At 32.7% G+C, this 23,926-nt stretch overlaps 1 protein-coding gene across 1 annotated transcript in view; it reads right to left on the bottom strand.

Moving 5' to 3' along the window:
• Positions 1 to 23,926, bottom strand: part of LOC143083571 (uncharacterized) — a 76,465-nt gene that overhangs the window by 19,167 nt on the left and 33,372 nt on the right. Inside the window, exons 9-18 of the mRNA XM_076259835.1 lie at positions 23,574 to 23,678; positions 15,749 to 15,856; positions 14,424 to 14,675; positions 11,540 to 11,706; positions 11,002 to 11,154; positions 10,524 to 10,671; positions 4,386 to 4,682; positions 3,756 to 3,958; positions 2,985 to 3,198; positions 1,601 to 2,014 (exon numbers count right to left, since the gene is read on the bottom strand). Coding sequence (XP_076115950.1) covers positions 1,601 to 2,014; positions 2,985 to 3,198; positions 3,756 to 3,958; positions 4,386 to 4,682; positions 10,524 to 10,671; positions 11,002 to 11,154; positions 11,540 to 11,706; positions 14,424 to 14,675; positions 15,749 to 15,856; positions 23,574 to 23,678 — 2,061 coding nt within the window. The remainder of the gene's footprint in view (positions 1 to 1,600; positions 2,015 to 2,984; positions 3,199 to 3,755; positions 3,959 to 4,385; positions 4,683 to 10,523; positions 10,672 to 11,001; positions 11,155 to 11,539; positions 11,707 to 14,423; positions 14,676 to 15,748; positions 15,857 to 23,573; positions 23,679 to 23,926) is intronic.

Below are 23,926 nucleotides of genomic sequence, written 5' to 3'. Positions count from 1 at the left end.
TAGGTTTTAACGCATTGAAATTATTTAACGTGTTGTTTTATTTTTTCGATGTCAAAACGTATACATGTTCATAAGATTTATTTAAACCAGGTTTACTCAACCATTTTTTACATAACGAAATACCTGTACCATATCAGGAATATGATAGTGGTTTTCCATTCGTGTTATGTGTTTAAAGTTTTGATTGCAATTTGAAAAATTATTCCGTTTAAAAATTTTCTCGGAGTTCGGAATCCTATTTTATTCGTTGTTTTAAAAATAGAAATACCAACTTAATCATTTTAACAATTTATAGAAATGATAATATATTGTAAAATTTGTTTTAACTACAGAAACTTACAACTAGAGGCTCTGTGTCGCTCACCTTGGTCTATGTGCATATTAAACAAAGGACACAGATGGACTCATGACAAAATTGTGTTTTGGTGATGGTGACATGTAGATCTTACTTAACTGAACATTCTTGCTTCTCACAATTATCTCAATTTAAAATGAACTTGGCCCATTAGTTACAGAAGAAAATATTTTGTTAAAATTTACAAAAATTTACAAAATTTACTAAATAATTAGAAATTGACTATAAAGGGTAATAACTCCTTAAGGGGTCAACTGACCTTGTTGGGCACGTTGACTTGTTTGTGGATCTTACTTTGCTGAACATTATTGCTGTTTACAGTTTATCTCTATCTATAATAATATTCAAGATAGTAACCAAAAACAGCAAAATTTCGTTAAAATTTCCAATTTAGGGGCAGCAACCCAACAACCAGTTGTCAGATTCATCTGCAAATTTCAGGGCAGATAGATCTTGACTTTCAAAACAATTTAACCCCTTGTCTGAATTTCTCTTAATGCTTTGGTTTCAGAGTTATAAGCCAAAATCTACATTTTACCCCTATGTTCTGTTTTTAGTCATTGCGGCCATCTTGGTTGGTTGGCAGGGTCACGCCATACATTTTTAAAACTAGATACCTAATGATGATTGTGGCCAAGTTTGGTTTAATTTGGCCCAGTAGTTTCAGAGGAGAAGATTTTTGTAAAAGATTACAAAAATTTACGAAAAATTGGTAAAAAATGATTATAAAGGGCAATAACTCCTTAAGGGATCAATTGACCATTTTGGTCATGTTGACTTATTAGTAGATCTTACTTTGCTAAACATTATTGCTGTTTACAGTTTATCTCTATTTTTAATAATATTCAAGATAATAGCCAAAACAAATGTATAATTTAAAATGTATGAATTGCCAATTCAGGGACAGCAACCCAACAACCGGTTGTCCGATTCGTCTGAAAATTTCAGGGCAGCTAGATTTTAACCTGATAAAAAATTTTACCCCTTGTCAGATTTGCTCTAAATGCTTTGATTTCAGAGTTATCCGGGTCACGCCACACATTTTTTAAACTAGATACCCCAATGATGATTGTGGCCAAGTTTGGTTTAATTTGGCACAGTAGTTTCAGAGGAGAAGATTTTTGTAAAAGCTAACGACGGACGACCACGACTACGAAGACGACGGACGACGGACGCCAAGTGATGAGAAAAACTCACTTGCCCGTCGGGCCAGGTGAACTAAAAAGGGATAAAAAGTTTCCTTACTGTCATTTGATACATCGAATGACTCTTGTATAAAAGTATCCATATTATATTTTCCCAGAAATCCTCCACTTCCCGGTATATCAGTAGCAGCTTTAAATTCAATTTGAAGTCTTTCCCAACTTGATATAAATGTTTCGTATGGCCGATTATCTTTACAAAATTTTCCTAAGGATTTTGCCTGTCCTTGTAGGTCTATATCATAAACAGAAATAAAGGATTTTTCACATGATGAGTCGTCTGTAACATCTAAGTTGATAATAGTGAGTTTTACAAATTGACCATATGTGCCTTCGATCTTCCAGAAGCATGCCTCGCCTGGTTGATAAGCTATAGGAAATCCTGGTGTATAAATGTAGGCTGAAGGCTGGTTACATGTTTTAAAGCAACTATCTAGTCCGCCACATCCTGGTAAATCTAAAATGTTTGTTTAAAGTTTAAATAAACAGATTTTTTGGGATAAACGCAAATGAGACATGTTCCTACGATTTACACACTCTTTCACAAAATACAATCATCCTAGTTGCGATAACAGATATCTATGAAAAAAAACTGATTTCTGAAAGAACAAACACATTACGAGTACAAATACATGTTATGTTCTTTCTTTGTATGAATATTGAATTTATCTTGCAATTTGATGCAATCCAAACGGTTACATCGAAATTTTTGAAAATTGATTTCCATACCCAAAATGTATAATAAACGTCGCATAAAGATACAGCAGTTTCATAAAAGTTACTTGACCAGATTTATAACGTTATTAGCCATATTAGTTATGATGCCATGAAGGTCCATCTATTATGAACTCCCTATGTCAACCATATCTTTGTAAAACAAAACGATGAAGATACCATGTGGGGATAAAAAATCAAATTACGTAGAGAAATTGACAATGTTAATTGAAACTTCACATTAATGAACACTTAATGTAGAAAACAATGCAATTTTGTTCGTATGATATAGCGAATAACCTATAACATCACTGCAGATAATATTAAAGGCTGTTATAAAAAGATGAAACCCATTTGAAAACATTCGGGTATTCTACAAGTTAATTGTTGTTCAGGCATGTGAAAAGTTTTATCTCTGAAATAACGTACCACATGACCTTGTACAAAATAAGAAGGATAGGTGGAGCTCAATATATATTTTGTTATATCAACAATCTGCAGAATATATAACCCGAAATATAAAAAATAATACTTGACTAAATACTTAAGTTTAAATTGTGAGCATGATCCATCATGTCCTTAAAAGATATATTATGCGTATCTAAAATTGCAAATTGAAATATTATTATTTCATAATACTATTCGTTTTGAATGCACGGTTTCTAAGTTCCCTTCACACTTTATACTGAATATTATTATTGAATGATACACACCCATCGTGGATACTTTTAATTCGAAACTCTTTTCATTATTCCTTTGAAACTGATAGCAGGATGTTAGTTGTATCTTGATTTTATTAGACGCAGATAACAGCTTTACACCATTTAGTTGATCTTCATTTGGTAGAATAGTTTTTCCATATCCGTCGTGATCTATAATGCTCAGTGAGTCTTCACATTGCCCTGGGTTAATGTCATATATACTCATCTGAATAAAAGAAAAAGAAATAAAATCATTGGCAAAAGGTAACAAGGTTGAAACCCATTTCGTCTATATGCTCTTCAACTTTGTACTTGTTTGGCTTTATAAATATTTTGATATGAGCGGCACTGATGAGTCTTATGTCTTATGTAGACGAAACGCGCGTCTCACGTACTAACTTATAATCCTGGAACCTTTGATAACTTTTAACGATTACCAATGCTAATCTCAGATGAAATAACCTTTCCATATATACAAGTTGCAGCACTGATAAGAGATACTTTACTGTGTTTTGCAAGGCTTATTTGATTGCAAAACATTATTTTTGTTCTGTAGGCGGGTTAACCAAGGGAATCATATTTCGTTGATAAATAAACCAACTACTACTGAAATGACATAACAACAGAACAAGGCAATAAATTTTGACACACGTTTTTGAGAACATGAAAAACATATTTGTTATCTTACAATTATTTCTACTGATTTTCTTTTTTACTTTTCATCGAAGACAAATGTTAAACAGCTGTAAAAGTTTTGAGTGTTTGAGTGATTATCATACATACCTTTTGCATTTCACTTAATAAAATTTTCCTCTGAAGTGAAATAGACACAATTTCTATTTCAATAAACATGGTTGAATAAATAGACCAAACACAAGTCAATCCTTGACCATAATTAAAGGGGAAATTTGGGGATAAAATAATTGATTCATCATTATCATTCTTCAAAAATACATCTCCACCACAAGTGTTGAACTCTAAAAAATCTGAAAAAAACAAACTTATTGTTGATGTATTGATGTATTGATAGTTTGAATTTTATTTTTTGTAAACATTATAGATAGGTGGAAAGTTATACTTAGTAAACGACAATTGTTCTTCGACCAATCGACACAACACACTAAAGTGTGAAAGAGGTGATAGCGCTCAGATCCTTAAACAATGCCTTTTATGACTTTTATGACAAAAGGTAATCTCAAAAAGGTAATAATTTTGTTACAACGGTCAATTTAAATGTCATATTCATGTTTTCGTATTTCAAATTCTAAATAATTTTTCGTTTTATCTAGGTTTTATGTCTGTTCCCTCGTTTGTATTTTTTTTTTCATTTTGCCGTAACTAATAATATGATTTTAATTTCTATTAAGGTTTCGATAAAATGCAAACCTTTGTATAAATATCAATAATTCAGACCTTTAAAGCACAGTCTTTGATAGCACACATTTCCAGGATTGACACCCTCGATCCACCATCTATGATACTCTGGAGTATATTTGTGTCCAAAATGTAGTGTACAACGACTGTCCGAGTACTCAGAAGAGAAGGAAATGCAAGATATATTTTGACAGCGTTCAAAACATTGTTTCAAATCTATTCCTGTTTTGCTCATACGTTCAATATCATGATGCTCAGCCATCCAAAACGAATGATATCTGAGGACTTCAAAACCAAAGTCGAATTTTGTATCTCTACACCACAAGTCACGTCTCACTGCAAATAGCACATCGAAATATAAACAGTGGCTAAAAGTGATTTTTTTATACACATTTTTTGAACGTTAATCTCCAAGTTTTTTATGCTATAAAATCAAAATTGTAATGCGAATGTTTTCATGTAACATCTGATTTTTTTGTTCAGAATATCATTTCTGCTTGTTTAACAAATGTATATTATGTACAACTTAATGTGGGAATAGTAAATGGACTATGTCGCTGAATTTGCTAAGAATTTGCACACACAACCTTAGCTCAGTGAACTTCAACTGAAAATCGAAAAAAAAATAATGCATTTATCTCTTTTATTATCTGAAGTATTGCGGATTGATTTTTTTTGATATGGGTGAATATTTGTATTGAAAGCACATGAAATCGCTGAAAAAACATACAACATTGTCTATTGTATGTGCTTTCTATACAAAGGAGGGACGAAGGATACCAATGGGACAGTCATAAATCTAAAACAAACTGACAACGCCATGGCTAAAAATGAAAAAGACAAACAAACAACAGCACACATGACACAACATAGAAAACTAAAGAATAAACAACACGACCCCTATACAAATGTTCACCAATTTTGTAAGAATTCAAACAGTAATATTTTAAATGATGTATGCGATAAATGCTTTTTTCGATTTTCAATTGAAGTTCATCGATCCAGAGTTGTATGCAAAATTTTACTGAAATATGTGACCAAGCCCAAATAATGTGACTTGACCTTAAACTAACACTGTAGTTGAAATAAAACTGTTTATCGATTAGTGTAAGTGAAGCCAGTAAGATGGCTTTTCCTTTTGGTAAGGTGTTACTTTTTAATTCGTCAATTAAGTAGTTCGTATAACTAATAGCATACAGCAACGGACTGATCTTTCCTTTATATTTATTTTTTCTTATGGTATCTCTCAAAATAAAAACGCAAAAACTATTGTTTTGTACTAAATATTTATTTTCTAAAGAAATTTCGTACTTGAGGCTGAAACTTCTTAGAGTGGCATTTGAAGAAACATGACATGTTTGCGTAATCATGTGTAAGATATAAGGGAATAATCAAGGTAGTTTCACCTACGATCTACATGATCTATGCCTTTTTTTGAGCGGGTTTAAAAGATATGCATACAAAGACCATTAACTGTTTAAACGCATTTAGTCATTTAATTGTTTTTCAAACCAGATAAGATATGCAAAAATAAACACAGCGAACTGGCATATCAATGTTGGTCGCGTCTAGGCAAGTAGATTTTATAAGCAAATAAAAGACTTTATATTGTTCCAAAGAGCACGACTTTCACAATGATACCAGCTGATCGTCAACGTTCTGATCGTCTCGGGATCTCAGCAGCCACAGGTCACTAAATCCGTGTATTATACCACAGGTCTGCGATGATTATCAACCCAGGAAGCAAGATACTCCGTCTGCGTGAAAACAGGATACGCGCCAAATGTGCTCACCTGGTGCCCTTATGACGCGTGAAACGATTTGCAAGGATTCACTTATGAAACAAAGAAAGGCAATGGAAAGGAGTCTGGTTCAGCAATGAATGAACATTAATTACGTAGAGTAGGGGAGAACAGACACGTTATAACAGATGACAAAATGAGAGGTCCACCAGGAAATGCGTTCTTGAAGTCAATATTTTATAGCGGATGAAATAGGATAACGTGTGGATGCGTGCGCAGTCGTCAGTCGTCATCTAGTAATAAAAACTCTACAAGAACTGTATCAGACTGCTCTGGAGTAATAATTGGTTAGAATTGCGCAAGAAAGTATTCGTCCATTGCCGGTTAACGAATTGGAAAGAACCTATGCCTTAGGTTTAGCTTTGATTTTTTGAAATTATTTTGTCATCTGACAAAGTCATGCTGATTATAAGATGCACAGTTCTTCCAGCTTTCAAACTTTTTATGTTTTAATCTGTCCTGGTTCTACAACTAGGATTTCAGCGGTATATTTTATGATTCCAAGTATTCGTTACCGGGTTTCTCTTCGTTTCCGTGGGTTTTGTGTGGCATCCAGAATGATCTTTTCCTTATTTTGTATATGATTGATTTTAAACTACTAGTATGCCTTGTTTGTCGGCCCCCAGAATGTAGGAAAATACGAGAAGTACTAACATTGAACTATGGTAACGTTGAAACTATAACGCTGTAGTGAATGACACTATTGCATAGCTATCACGACGATTAAACGTATAATACAATCATAATGTATTGAAACCGAAGCAGATAGTGTGAGTGTATTCGTGTTTTTTAATGCACTTCACTTATTGTTATGGAGAAGGCTAATTTCCATGTAGTAAGAACGTCACGGCCAGGCCGGGAAACTGGGTTGTCAAATGCTCTTATTTAATATGTACCAATACAGTGTGCTATATGTTCTTAATTGGAACATAACCCATAGCGATGCTCCTTTTAAAGTAGGAAGGTTCAGAACAGACGTACAACTAAATATTTCATTTGACATATACTATTTGTATAGGAATCAGATTCGACCTGGTACTTGTTAATCATTTGTGATATTAATAATGTGGGGCACATAATGACCATGAATGGTGTTATTTTTAATCAACAGCATTGTCCTGTATTTGTTATATATCAAGTTAAAATCATCATCATAGATTTGTCGTGTTTATGTCATGCCGGCGTCTTTGACCTATTCAGGAAAAACTATAGTATTCCATTTATTGAATGAAAATAACTGTTTAAATGTTGTGCATCCGTTTTTTACTGATTTAGCTCAAGGGGTAAATTCAGTAAATAAATATACGTCATCAGGGACCGCCCATTTGGGGGAGAGCTTTCTGTCTAAAACTGAAGTCATGTGCTCTTCTGATTGGTAGATAATGTTTGTAATAAATATTTTTTGGTAGATGGATCAAAACTAGAGTTGAAAAAAAATGAAAAATGAATGCTGAATGTCCTAATTGTTTTCCCTACAGGGTTGAAAAGTAATGGGGGTCAGTATAGGAATTCAGTGCGAATCTACATTGTTTGTAAACAAGGCCATGTGAATGCCCAAAAATGCCGCATGACCCTATGTTTTTATTGTTGCAAAAGATAGGGCTACATTTGTACTTTCATGAATGATATATGAAAGTTTTTAATTTCTGAAGGTAAATCAGGTATAAATTTATTTCCACACATAGATTAGCATTAAAGTCAATGGGAGATTTTTTACTGAATTTACCCCTATAGGAAAATATGCACTTTTTCACTGTACTTGTCCAAGGCCACACAATAATCACAAAACTCATTTCCTGTAAATGTTAATGTAATGGAAGGATTTTGGAACCATTTGAAGTTGTTTTTTACACAAATTTCTATCTTTAACTGCGGCTATCCAGTATGCACTCAGTGTACTGTGAGAGAAGCATGGAGTATATGGTAAAAATTAGTTTTTGTGTCCAGATTGAAAGAAACAATAGAAATTACACTTGAAAGTTATGACATCAATGAAAGGCATAAATATTCTCCCCATTTACATCACATTTTGCACATATTTCTCCTCATAATGTATAAAATCATATGAAAAAAATGGATTACCTCCCTTTGACATAGTTTTTTTTAAAGCTATGTTCCCCATGTTAAGTTGTAGAACAAGTGGTAAATAAGCAATTTTCCAGTATTTTAACACTCGAACAATCTGACCGCATGAAGGTTTTCATTTATTTTTACATAACGCATTGCGTTTGTTTATTTAAAAAATATACTAGACAACTTTTCATGATTACATGTCCATCATCTATGAAACAAGTGTTGAAATGTTTGTAGTTGGATTTTTTATGTTAAATAATTGCTTTTAAATATTCTAAATTGTTACTTCAATCTCCCAAATGTAAAGTTTGGTCATACCTAATCTTATTTTTTCATATTTGGCACTTTTTTCTACTTCAGTTCTGGCTGTCTAGTTTTGGTGAAGAACCCATCCTGATGTTGGGGTAACAGGAATTTCTGCAGAGTGATTGTCAATGACATTTTTTGAAATTTACAAGTAAATAAAACACAGATTTAGTATAATGAAACATAAGTGTTGTTTTATTTGGTATGAAACTGCTTACAAAAGCCTTTGAAAAGTCTTTTTGTGGTCTTTTCATGGTATTTAATCAAAAACTTCCATGTAAGGAAAAAACTAACTAAGAGTACACCAAGACTTTAGTTTCTAGATCTACTTGCAATACTGGTCAAAGCAAACACAGAAAACAATTCATATTTATTAAACATAGTATTTTACACCATTCTTTTAAAAACAGTCAATGCGCAACTTTATATACCAAATATACATTGGCCGCTGTATGGGCTGTAGTATAAATTTTGCTCTATCTTTACAAATTCAGCATTTATGAAGGTTGTATTGAAACTGGAACTTGAAAATTGGATACATTACATGTTTATTACAAAAAAAGTGGGAAAGGAAGTAAAAAAGTCCCTTATAGGGGTAAATTCAGTAAATAAATATACGTCATCAGGGACCGCCCATTTGGGGGAGAGCTTTCTGTCTAAAACTGAAGTCATGTGCTCTTCTGATTGGTAGATAATGTTTGTAATAAATATTTTTTGGTAGATGGATCAAAACTAGAGTTGAAAAAAAATGAAAAATGAATGCTGAATGTCCTAACTTTTTTCCCTACAGGGTTGAAAAGTAATGGGGGTCAGTATAGGAATTCAGTGCGAATCTACATTGTTTGTAAACAAGGCCATGTGAATGCCCAAAAATGCCGCATGACCCTATGTTTTTATTGTTGCAAAAGATAGGGCTACATTTGTACTTTCATGAATGATATATGAAAGTTTTTAATTTCTAAAGGTAAATCAGGTATAAATTTATTTCCACACATAGATTAGCATTAAAGTCAATGGGAGATTTTTTACTGAATTTACCCCTCAAACATAACATTTCCAGACTATAAATATCCATTGAAGCGTTACAAACTATATGATAAATAGGGAGATAAAAAGTTATAGCCAAATTAATCTAAGATCAATTCTACTTGAGGGAGGAGGAGTTTTAATTTCTATATAAATTCCTAATTGATGGCCCGAGAACACGTTAACCTCGTAGTAGTGTGCTGAGTTCAATTTAAACACGATCTAATTCTATTTCATTAAAATTGTCAATAGTGTGATGTACTTCTTTTTTAAAAAAAAAATAAGTATCAACTGTATAAAATTGAGAAATGTCTTAAATTAAAAAGCAAGTTATAAACTGTCCACGCTAGGGACTAATAACAACGAAAATTATAGGACTGTGTGATGGTTTGAGAAATGAATGTCACAAATAAAGTTAAGATAATACAACAAAGGATATGTGGTATCCATCTTTGACACTATGGGGTATCTACCCTTGACACCCAATCAGTACATATACAACAAAATAACACACAACAAGCAAATAAACAGCGATTGTATTACTGTCTTTTATCTTAAAGTCGCAGTGAGTAATTTAGTTCCTTTTCAGAGTGTACTTTTGCGATAAATTGAGTACTATTCAGAAAATTTATTTAAAGCCAACTAGATATGTTTTGTCTTCTGTCTGTGTGTCCTTTTATTTTTAGCCATGGCATTGTAAGATTAATATCTATCCATGAGTTTGACTATCACTCTGGTATCTGTCGTCCCTCTTTTAAGGCTTTGTTCAGACTGTCAGTAGCATCCATTAAGATTATTTTCAATTATATGAACATTACTATATTTTGTTCGAATGGTAACGTTTGAAAGTTGACTGAGAGAATGAAAATGAGTTAATAATGTAATGCTCAGATAATGTTAAATACAAAATACTGTATAAGACTAAAAATCATCTACGTGTGCCATTCTATGTATCTTTTGTTTCTCATACCTTGTTTTGGACAACCAATGACTTCAAGCTTTAAGCATGCTTCTTTATAATCCACTGGAACCACTTTAAGGTATCTTCCATAAATTTCTTTATTAAAAATAAACTGATGAATAGACAGTGCGCTTATCATCGGATTGATTCTAAACATCTAAAACAAAATGTATTATATCAGTAGCATTTACAGTAAGTTACAGAAAATGAGCTATGTCACAGATTTTGGTAAAATTTTACATAAATCTTTGAAAATTGAAAAAGGAATGCATTTATCTTTTTTGATTTCTAAAATATTACTGATTGAAGACTTACAAAATAGGTGAATATTTGCATAGAGAGTACGAAACAAAATCGAAAAACGTTCTTAAATTTGTCTCAAAATCAAATTTCAAATTTTGCCTCTATATGTATTCCTTGAAAAACTATATTTTGTTGGTACATGAATTTCTGTTTTGATGATGTAAAATAATAGTTTTTAACAAACCTTCACTGTTCCGATCGGGTCCTCGTAAAAAGTTAGGTTGCTCCTGTCATTACCATACATTATTTTGAACGAGTCAATAAATTGTGTATTTGAACCGTCTTTTATTCCCTGTAGTTCAACACCTTGGAGTTTTAAAGGCACAATAAAATCAACCTTAAAAATACAGTTACTTAAGATGTAAGCAAATTCGAAGTTCAATATGATGTACATGTATGTATATATAATATATACATTGAAAAAATTAAATCAGATTGTAGCATTTTGTTTTAGGTAGTTATGTATATTTTCTTTTTTGCCATGGCGTTGTCATTTTATTTTCTACTATGAATTTGAATGTCCCTCTGGTATATTTCGTTTCTCTTTAATGTCACCAAAATGACTTTAATTTACATTTGTAAGGAAGCACAATTCAATTAAATATATTAAACATCTTATAATTCAAATATTGTTAATAAGATTGTAAATTACAAAAGGTATTAATTTATTTCAAAATAATGTACCATAAACCATGGAGATTCCCTAATTAAAAATAACATACTATAAACCATGGAGATAAATCATCAGAACTAGAACACCAGCCAGTTTCTGGGAAGAATAAACGACCATAGTTTGATAGATGTTCCTTGTCTTTCCTCGAGGACGATTCTAACTGGTAATCGTAAACATCACCAGATATGAGACCTAGCTGTCGTCCACACATTGTTGCTTTGGAGAAAAAAAAATTGGTCAGCATCATTGAGCATACACAAATCAGATATTTTAAAAGAAGAATTTTCAGACCTAACAGAAATCTATTTGACATTACGAATTCATTGCGTGTGAATATTTTATGTCTGTCTCTAAAACATAGCATACTTCTTATATATAAGAAATTTAACTGAGATTATGTTGAATTTTGAAGTTGGCTATCCTATTTTTGTAATGAATTAGAGAACAACTATAGCAATGTATAGTTCAAGTCTCAATTGGTACAGCGTAATTTACACTGACAATGTTTAGGACAAAAATAACAAGAATTTTTATAGAATCATGTGACATTGGGCTATTTAACTCTAAATTGGTACAAGTACTTATAATAATTATAAATAACTAGAACACACCCGCGAAATCGACGGGCATATACAGCTTGTGAACTGTTGTAGGATGATTTTTTTGTAAAAGATATTACATGTATGTATGGAGAATTTCATAAAAGGTATCAAAAGTCCTCTCCCTTTTTCCAAAGTCTGATATTTGTTTCCTTTATGTTAAATTGAATTATTTTTGTGTTTCTGGCCTCAGACCACAATTATTCTTCTCCTTTGCTACAATGCTTCTTTTGGTAAAAGTCAAATCAAATTAAAAATTTGCACCGTTTCAAACATGAAATAAATAAAACTGCTTATATATAGACCATTATTAGTCTAATAAAATATTCTTCTAGGGCAATCCATCAGTGCCTTTTCTTTTGAGAGCCTTATTAACATACCAATGGTAGGATATGAATCATGTATAAATGACTATAAGACCGACTTAGGCTAATTTGAGGGGTGGTCGGAGGGGTCCTGATTCCGAAATCTCGGGCTTAAAATCATGAAATCCTGAGATGCAGAATTTAAAGAAATTCATATCCCGAAATCCCGAAATCGAAAAATATATTCCCGGATTCCGTAAGGATTAATCTCCCAAACCCCGAGCTTAAAACACCCGATCCTGACTCCCCGAAAAAGGTCCTGTCTCCCTCTAATCCGCTACCTTACTTTCAGTTTTGCCAAATCACTATTTTCCCTTTTAACCATAAATTTTTATGTCCCATTTACGGGCATTATGTTTTCTAGTCTGTGCATCCGTGCGTTCGTTCGTTCGGACGTCCGCCCATCTGTCCCACTTCAGTTAAAGTGTTTGGTCGAGGTAGTTTTAGATTAAGTTGAGCATGTTTTACTTATTAATATATATGCAAGTGGTATGACCCCTTAAATAGTAAACATTTCAAAGAAAACAGCAGACAGAATCAGGGACTTTATATACTAACATAGAAAGTCCCTGACAGAATACAGAGAGTCTCTATATATCAAAGTAGTATAATCGTAGTTTACATTTAATAGTTGTGATTTTTGCGATCTAAACACCATGATATGGAGAACGCTCTGAATGGCTTATTTATTTTTCATTTGTGTTATCTATCATACGATTGGTTGTACTTGTGTCACATGTTACTTATTTTAATATATATGCAACTGGTATGACCCCTTAGATAGTAAACGTTAACATTTCAAAGAAAACAGTAGACAGAATACAGAGTCTCTATATATTGAAGTAGTATAATCGTAGTTTACATGTAGATAAACGCGAAAAATAAGTGTCCTCTATAAGTAGGTATAATAGTTGTGGTTCTTGCGATCTAAACACCATGATATTGAGAGCGCTCTGAATGGCTTATTTATTTTTCATTTTTGTTATCTATCATACGATTGGTTGAATTTGTGCATGTTTCAAACCGGAAGTCTTATCTATGACTAAAATTCAGTCTGATGACGGAATCATATCCGGACTCCTTTTTTGTCGTTTTTCTCCCAAAATAACTCAATCTGGATAATCATAAGAATGGATGACAAATGCGACTATGCATGTTACCTGTAGGACACAGAGGCATGATGATTGATTTATTGTGGAAGAAAGAGAAGCGACACACAAATGAGGTCTTCTCGTTTAATAGTATAGAATATATATGGTTGAAGATTAGTTTTAAAACTTTTTTACTTCTTTAACATGGTCAATATTTCGTTTTAAATTTCATTTTCTGGTATTTTTTCACAAATATCTCGCAGAGTAAATTTCCTCTGCAGCCTCTGAGCCATTACATATCATTAAAACCCAGAATTCATAAACGTAAATATATCGTTCAGTTCAGATGTAAAATCATAAACAGTTTCAATTTTCTTTTTTATTCAGTGGTTAGCATGTCGAAACAAACTATAGTATTGTCAATTGTTTATTTCTCTGTCCTGGATGTTTTTCATTTATTTGTACTGTACATGTATTCCTGTTCTGTAATGTTGTCATTTAGTGTCATGTTTAAAATCCGTAAAAGCGTTAGGTTTGGCTAGCTACAAAACCAGGTTCAACCCATCATTTTTTTCCTAAAATGTCCTGTGCCAAGTTAGGAAAATGGCAGTTGTTATCTTATAGGTCGTTTCTGTGTGTGTTGCAATGTCGTTTGTTTTTGTTGCCCTTCAGTCTTTCTGATGTTTCGTTGTTTTCATCTTTTAGTTGATATGTTTCCCGGATTTGTTTTGTCTCAATCAATTTACGACTTTCGAACAACGGTATACTACTGTTGCTTCTTATTTACTACACCAGTTACGCAATTCGACGATCAATGTCTCTTAAATATACTTGATGCCAAAATATTGAAAACTAAAAACAATTGAGTTTAAACTTACATTTTCCTATCACTTGAATCTCTTCTATTTCAAAGAAATGGTAGTAGCCCTGTTTAGCGTTTTCATTAGTAAAGTCAAAATTTGTCACACTGACATATTGTCCGGTAATAGGACGTTTACACTGATATCGAAAGATTGTACTTTTCCTAGGATTTCTGTTTTCCTCACATCTATATGCTCCATATGTCAGGAAATCCCATCTGTTTTTACTAACATACGTTCCTACATATCTATGGTTTACAGGGAACCAGACTGTGAAAATGCAGACATCGTTAATCAATCATACTAGTATTCGTTTTCTTAATTGCAAAAATCTTGCAGAGTTTTCAATAACAAGCTTTAGTTATGATGATTAACAGTAATTTGTTTATGCAACGTTTATAACGATATGTGAAGGGGAAGAGCTCATCTAACTGAAAGATCCAAGCAAAGAATCATCGATGATAAAGTTGTTGTCTTTAATTATCATTTCCTTTCGCACTTATCACTTTATCTTTATTTTGGAATTTCGGGTCCTAAATGCTCTTTAACATGTTTAACTTTGTACTTGTTTGGCTTTATAACTATTTTGATATGAGCGTCACTAATGAGTCTTATGTAGACGAATCGCGTCTTGCGTATAAAATTATAATCCTGGTACCTTTGATAACTATTCCCAATGTTCATTATTTTAGTTTCTTAAACTTTCATCCTTTCTCATTTTTGCAGATAATCAAAATATTTCGTCTTGTCTACTATGTCTACTGTAGAATGAGATAACGCGAGAATTTAAATTAAGAGCAAGACTTGTAATTTAGGATTTAATGTGACATCTTGAAACGGTGTCACATCTTCGAGTAGCATGAAAAACTATTACAGTAACTATAAATAAATCCAGAACAAAGTATCAGTTCATAATAATGCAAAGCTCATATTAATACAACACAAGAACATGTTCTCGTCCTTATATGTGTATGAACATAATATAAGCTTTAGCCAATAAGTAAGGCCGTCGGTTTTCTCGTTTAAATTGTTTTACATTAGTCATTTTTGGACCGTTTATAGAGGACTATGCGGTATGACCATTGCTCATTGTTGAAGATCGTTCGATGACGTATACAATTATTTCTAGTGAAGTTAATTTTTGTGACATTTGATCACTTGTGTAGAGTTGTGTCATTGGCTAATCATACCACATCTTCTTATATAGACACTGGCATTATCATAAAAAATAAAATAGTAATTATAGCCATCACAGTCATCTTGGTCATACTTTAATCACCACATAACATGCGACGTAAGTATATGTACAATTTATTACGATTATCAATATGTAGAAATCTTACTTTGCAGTCGGTAAAGAACGATTGCATGTACTTCAACATACTCTTGTAAGTTAAGTAAATACCATGGCTTAGAATACGACCTGGAATTTCTAAAAGTTAATCCTGCACCTGTTGATAAAAAAAAATACTTTTACAATATACAGTAAAGACAACAGAGCTAACGACAGACGTCAATCCGCCAGAAATCCCAAGGTTTTATTTGAATACCTTTTAATATCACGACCAACAGTCTCTTATATTTGACGACGAAGTATTCATTTAATATTGCTGGTTGTATTCGATATCGGACTAGTTCAATTTGTTTAACGTTTTGTAAGATCAAATTTTAAAATGATATGAGTCTATATCCATGATATGTGTTTTATTTAAATTGTTCTGTTGGTTTCTGATCATTCTATAACCGTACATCTTATTCTATTTAATAATATGAAAATTCATTTCACTTGATTTGAAACAAAAATCCATAGACTCGCTTTCAAATTTAAGTTGATTTCAATGAAGTTTGAAAAGAAGACAATTTAACTGATTGGAAAAAAAACTTTTGCTTTGATGGCATATCGATTGAATGAAATATCGGTTATGTGTACTCTTTTACATCATTAATTTAGAACATTACTATATATCATAAAACAAACATATTATAAAACTTGTATGACATTTACATTGTTCTATATGGATTATAAATCCTGATTTTTTCCTACCGGTATCTTCTTTTGTCTAAATTACTATACTAAGATATTAATGTTTGAATGAGTTTCTTCAAATATACATTAAAATCGAGTCATAGACAACTAAAAGGAATATTTTGTGAGTATAGTAAAGATTCCACGAATATAATAAGGTTGAATATTAAATGCTGATATATGCATACAGACGACCACCATTGTATAATTAAGAAAAACTCTATTGATTTCAAATTCGCACAAGCATTAGCCTTTCAAAAAGGGCTAGTCGACTCTTAGCTGATGAAAATGGAAAGTGCTCTCGCTTTGTAGATTTATTCATTTACTAGAATAGCCACGTGCATCAATCAACAAATTTTACCACACACGTGAGGTCACACGTTATGAAGTAGTACATATCGTTTAACGTTGTTGTTTACGAAACTCCAGAAGATTCGACTATTTATAGATAAAAGTTACCTGTGTACCAATATCATGAATATGCATGATTAATGACCAGGCAAAATCTAATTGCTAAAATAGAGAGGACAAATCCGATACTCTACGGGATTGAAGGACATTAACTAGGTTTGGATTGTCCTAGCCAATCAATAAACTTTGATTATTCACATCTCGTAATATCTTCCAATCAGGTAGCAAGAAAAATTCACGCACTAACTGTCCATCGTTCAATTCTTATTACCGTATCACCATGGTGATACGGTCTGATTAGTCAGAGGCTAAACGTCAGGTTCGGGTAAATCTGTTAACGGTATTTCTGTTATTTCATTGGTTATAAATACTATCTAATGGCTGCTTCATGGCTGTTTCCGGAATGATTATGGGGGAAATGAAGGTCATTTTAACGTCTGATTGGCTATTAATGAGTGGCATGCATTATATGTTCAACGCGTCCGTAAGTGGGGTCGGATTGAAATCATGATACTAGGTTATAGGTACATATTATGATAAAGTGTTCATTTGCTATAGTGATTAGTTATGATGATAACTCACCACAAACTGTCAATTTGGTACAGATTATATAATCATGTGACAATGTGATGATTTAATCTTGAAATTATGTTGCTATTTTGGTAAGAAACTGTACATTTATGTATTATTGCTATTCTCTAAAAATAGAACAGTGATGTGTATAATTTACACTTTAAACTGCGTATTAAAACGGTTAAATGATTAAGATACTTTTGTGTTAGATTTCTTCGTATAAAGCTTAGATTTTAAATAGTTAACAAACAAAACGTATGCTCTATGTATAAAAATAATAACAATTTATTTTTCATTGCTTGGACATATTGATTAGAAAATATTAAAATCACGGAATTTACCGAAGATGTAATTTCGTTTCCAGCACTTTCATCGCTTCATTGATTTCTGGTGTAAATAAACAAACCTGACGATACTGATTAGAAGAATACAAAAATTACAAGGTGAGCAATATGGTTTCTTATGTGCAAAGAAGCCTACACCAAGCATCACGGTATTGTTATTGGCAAGGGTTTCAGTGCACTATAGGATACTATAGTGTCAGCTGTTGCAAATTATATAATTTAGCTTTTAACAATGCACAGCTCTATATTTGACAATGACCCCCAAGGCAATCATTTAATACGATCCTTCGAACCCAAAAAAACTTGCAACACAGTGAACTCCCAAAAAGATGTTTGCATGTGGGGTAGACAGTTTGATGTTTGATGTACTCGTACATGATGATTTATTCTTTGGAGTTGTCAGGAGGCTGATTTAGAAGGGGGCCAGGGGGCTTGCCATCCTTTTCTGGGAAATTTTGTGGGCCTGCACTTATGAAAATTTCTGGATCCGCCACTGGTTGTTGGACCATAATAGTCCCAGTATGGACACAGTGGTGATCAGCAGTCATTATAAAAAAGAAGATGTGGTATGATTGCCAATGAGACAACTGTCTACAAGAAACCAAAATGACACAGACATTAACAACTACATGTATAGGTCACTGTACAGCCTTCAACAATGATCAAAGCCTATACAACACAGTCAGCTATAAAAGGCCCTGATATGAAATGTATAACAATTCAAACCAGAAAACCAAGGCCTTATTTATATACAAAAATGAAGGAAAAACAAATATGTAACACATAAACAAACGACAACCACTGAATTACAGGCTCCTGACTTGGGACAGAAACATACATAAATAATGTGGCGGGGTAAAACATGTTGGAGGGATTCCGATCCTCCCCCTTACAATGTACCTTGGACAGTGGTACATGTATAACAGTACAACATAAGAACAAACTATAAAAATCTGTCAAAAAAGGCTTAACTCATCAGATTGCCCATTGATATATTAAAAGCACTGAAAACTTCATTTGATATGTCTGATTTCAATTTATTCACATCATCAGGTCTTACACTAATTAGTATATTTTTTCGTGATGAACATTACTATTTGGTTGATTTTGTAGGAAATCACTGAAGCATGACTGGAGACATATTGTAGCAATAAGGTGTATCAAAAGCAAAATAATTAATAATAAATCAACTCAATGGATAGAAGCATACTGGTAAGTCAATTTTTTTTTCACACAGCATCTGCATAGAGTGATGAGATATAAATCAGGAGATCAATCACTGGTTTTAGAAGTCAAGAATTTTTATATTTTACTTATTTGGATACATAGATACATGTACATGTAACACAACATTTATCTTGTCATAATACCTGTTCGCTCAGTGTTCTTCATGAAAACTATCACACTGATTTTAAATCATTATAGGAAAGCACAGTGTATAAGCAAACATTTCAGGAGTCAAAGAGTCTATTAAAGGCTGACTGCAATAGTCTGTATATTATCTGAAAAAGCTTAGTTCTTGTCAACTTTCTTATTATTTCAAACATTTGAATAGATGTCTCCCAAATTTGGTGTATTTCTATTAGCTTTTTTTAAAGTCATATTCATTTATTTATCAACCCGGCCCAGAAATATGTTTAATATAGCTGATTTGGAGAAAGGCGACCTGGGTCACCTCTAACAAAGGCTATATTTATTGTCACTGCAAACATTTTACCTGTTCAACACCAAATGCTGTCAAGTTTGGGGCCCCTGGCCATGGCTCTTTTTTTCATAATTCATCTTACATGTACATCTCCTTTGAATTGTTTGCTTATTTGTTCTATGGTCTATCTATGCATATCTATCTATATACCACATTTTCATGGTCCCACAAAAATGTTAAAAATGTATACATATGACTTTTTTCTAGCTTCTCTCATGTGATAGCCATACCTTTTTGGTCACTATTTATGTGTTGCGTTTAAATATGAATTGTAACACTTTACAGTGACTGAACAGGTAAAACAAATACTTCTCAAGAAACAGAAAAAAGAAGACTACTTGGAACAGCACCAGACTACATGTATGTACATTTTACATGTATGAATAAAAACTCAGATCGGAATAGCATGGAGGATATGATATGTCCTTGTGAATAAGCAAGGAAAGCTTTTAATAATAGTGCCTATTTTTTAATTTACTAGATTTTTCATTCATTATCTGTGAAAATTTCAACATAATTTGTCATAAATTCTTATCTAACTTTACTCAAACTTTCAGTGGTGGATCCAGAAATTTTCATAAGCGGGAGCCCACTGACTGCCTAAGAAGGGGCCAACTCCAGTCATGCTTCAGTGATTCCCTATAAAAAACAACAAATTTTTTCCTAAAAAAGGGGTGGCCCAGGCCCCCACGAAAAACCCTCTAACTCCACCTCTGACTTTAATTCAATATGACAAGTGTTTCATTCACCAAAATACTGGTGCGTTTCTGTGATGAATATCATGCACAATTTTATAAATGAGAGGGGAAAGAAGATCCACATGTGGTGTACCTGCACATGACAATTGCAAACTGCCCCATTTTTCTTATCACAACCAATCAACTGATCATGCTGATACTGACATTACCAGAGAGTACACATCAAATGAAAAATCACAAATAACTGATACATATTATCAAATATTACAGAATTAAATATGTTTTAAATTTATAAAAAAAAAATGTGTTCTCAATCTTGTAGATAGATATTACTGGATCTCATATACATGTAAGTACCAAAGACAACTGTCTATCCAAGTCACAATTTATAAAACTAAACTATTAAAGGTTGTAGTTTGGTCTTCAACGCAATGCTTGGTTCACACCAAACAGCAATTTTATATAGTCCATATCAATCATGACAATGGCGTTTGGGGTTAAACATGTTTTCGTAGGTAAATAATATTGCCATGGAACTTTTTTCATGAGAGTGTTATAGTCTATAGAGTATTACTTCCTGTTTGGTGGAATAGTGAAATAGAAGTCAATACGTTCTTGCTCAATCCTATGTCGCTTTGAAGGTGTCATGATTGTAATCCTCAGCTTAAGCAATGTGTTACTGTAATTTGAATTTCAAAATGACTGAGCGACGTTTTTCGAAGCACTGGTCAACTCCACCATAGCGAATCACATGACTTTGACAATCAGTAAATACCAGCGAAAAATATCTGATTCTCTATAAGTAAAGAATTGTCGGATAAAATTAAATAATAGAGTACACAGGAAATGGCAAAGTTCACATAGTCGCGTATGATTAATCATTTAAAAAAAAAACGAGCAAAAGGGGAGGGGGGGATGGGGCGTACACACTTTACGTCCCCCTCTGGATCCGCCACTGCCTTCTGTTGTTGTCCATTTTGTCAAGTAGTAATCCTCAAAAGTATGTGTAGGTTATATGCTATTTTTATCAAGTTGATTATAGACACAGCATACATTTTATTATAATATCATTCCCCATTTCCATTCTCAATTTTACTAAGTCTCCTATCATTATAACACGGGTCCACCAATAATACAACAAAAATGACAAATTAGTAGAAAAAAAGCGCTATGTTTTCATATTGCTTGAAGTGCAATATTCCAATAAAAATAAACTACTCACAAACCACTGATCTCAATATAATCAGCTAAAATACGGCAAGCTTTTTAGAAAAGCTATTACTTGTTCTCCTAGGAGTCGTCGATAAAAATGTCAACCGGATCGTTACTTTGATTGTATTGGTAGTCTCATCATTTACCTTTATGCTAAATATCTGATTACTCAAAAATTTATTAGAATGAAATTCATAACAGTGTAGCCGTGGCCATTGATTGACGCATTAAGTTTGTCCATTGACTGGGACAATTTACGTGAACGTTTGTCTGTAACGACCACTGTTCACGACGTACCTACGATAGACTTTTAAACTGTGGGGTCGCCAAAGGTTCTCCACGCCTAAATAAAATAATCTGAACAACTAAGGTAATAATCTTTGATTTTCGGGGGAGGGGGGGGGGGGCATTTTTTTTTCGCTTCGTCGAAAAACAATCTTTTTTTTTTTTTGGCGACAAGTTGAAAACATTTTTTTTCTTTCGATTTTAGCATAAAATACAGTGGCAGTTTATTGGATAGTAAAAAAGGTATTTGGATCTAACCGTCTGAAATTTGCATTTACGTTATTTCATTCATACACAAAACGTATAATTTGGTGTATATAGGAAACTTGAACTATTCTGTTCACTACTATACTTGTGAAAAACTCTTGGCAAAAGAAATCTTCAAGAGTTGTCTCATTGGCAATCATACCACTTCTGTGGTTTTTTTTTATATCAACTTATTTATTTAAATCGAGCCAACTTACATAGTTATGGACGACTTCATATATTTTACGATGGACGACTTCATATATTTTACGATCGCAAACAAAATGGATCAACATTCATTCTTCAACAAAAGAATAAATAACAAGAATAATTATATACATGAAAACATTTTTTTTTTGTTATTACTTTATGATATCAGCTATAAACATTACTTACCTAAAAATGAAACTGTTGTATGTGATGGTATAAAAATTATTTAAAACATATTCCTTAAAAGCTTTGTGAACAGAAAGTTTAATTTTATGTATCGAAATGTTTAACAAGTGATTATTTAAAAGTTAAGAATTTATTTTCCATACGTTTTTGTATAAATCCGCGCAAATGTAGTAACTTTTCAACAGGTAAATTTCGCGCAAACGTAATACGTTTTGTCTCGCAAACGTGGATTTTTGTTTTCGAGCAAACGTAGGACCAATCCGCGCAAACGTAACACGCCGATTTAAATCCCCACTAGAAAGCCTCTGATAGACTGAGTGAGCATAAAATCATCGCCAATGACAAACAAGTTATAGGTAAATTTTTCAGTTCAATTAATAAAAAACGTTTTACCGTCGACCACACTGTTATGAATTTGATTGTATTTAAGGTAGCATCGTTGGACAAGTGCAGAATACTGACATCTGAACAAAGATTGTAAAAAAATCTGCAAAACTCGAAGAATGAGCATTCCCTCTTTTCTAATGATTCATGCAAAATAACAGATAACTCATTCGGGAACTTCAAAGTGCAACAAATTAATAATTCCCAGCTTAAGATTGTGTCCTTAGACAACAACTGCTGCAAAACGCTTTAAAATAAGATATGACTATAAATAAAACAAGAATGTGTCCTTAGTACACGGATGCCCCACTTGCACTATCATTTTCCGTGAAATTGGGGTCAACATTTTAATTTGGCATTCAAATCAGAAACAGCATACCACAGGGAACATGTGTACTAAGTTTCAAGGTGATTGGACTTTAACTTCATCAAAAACTACCTTGACCAAAAACTTTAATCTGAACTTTGCACTATTATTTTCTATATTCAGTGGACCGTGAAATTGGGATAAAAACTATAATTTGGCATTTAAATGAGAAAGATCATATCATGGATTACATGTACAGGTTTAATAAGTTTCTAGTTGATTGGACTTCAACTTCATCAAAAACTAACTTGACAAAAACTTTAACATGACGCGGGACAGATTGGCGGAAGGACGGACAGAAGGACGAATGAACGGACGCACAGACAAGAAAACATAATGCCTTTTACTATCGTATGTAGGACAAAAACAAAAACAATCAACAAATTGAAATTCCATGAATATAAAGTATAAAATACGTCTTAGACAAACAGATTAAAGGAAGAACTGAAGGATGACCTGACAAAGTGCAAAGTATAGTAACTTTTGGTTTCTCAGATAAGGAACTACTTATTATGTATTACCAATTAAACCATCAACTGCATAAGAAGCAGGTGTGTTGCTAAGTGATGGTGCTGAGTTGTAGCTTCTGCCCTTTCCAAATATTTCCAAATATTCTGGGTCGTCCTCTGAAATAAAAGGTTTCATTCAAATATCTCCTGTCTTCCGATAAGAAATCTTTTACAAAAACAAAAAACCGTAATAATGATATTAGACATTTAAACTGATGAAAAGCTGTTCATTCCAGTTAACGCAAATATTGAACACACTTTAAAGCGAAAATTATTGAGACTGTTGACAAAAAGATATCGGAATGTACCATTGAAAAAAAAACAGAGCACATTTATCTGATTGAAAAGCAGTCCAGGTTATACAA

The sequence above is a fragment of the Mytilus galloprovincialis genome, chromosome 1 (genome assembly GCF_965363235.1).
Source record: "Mytilus galloprovincialis chromosome 1, xbMytGall1.hap1.1, whole genome shotgun sequence".
Taxonomy (NCBI): domain Eukaryota; kingdom Metazoa; phylum Mollusca; class Bivalvia; order Mytilida; family Mytilidae; genus Mytilus; species Mytilus galloprovincialis.
This window is presented reverse-complemented; position numbering and strand designations above follow the sequence as displayed.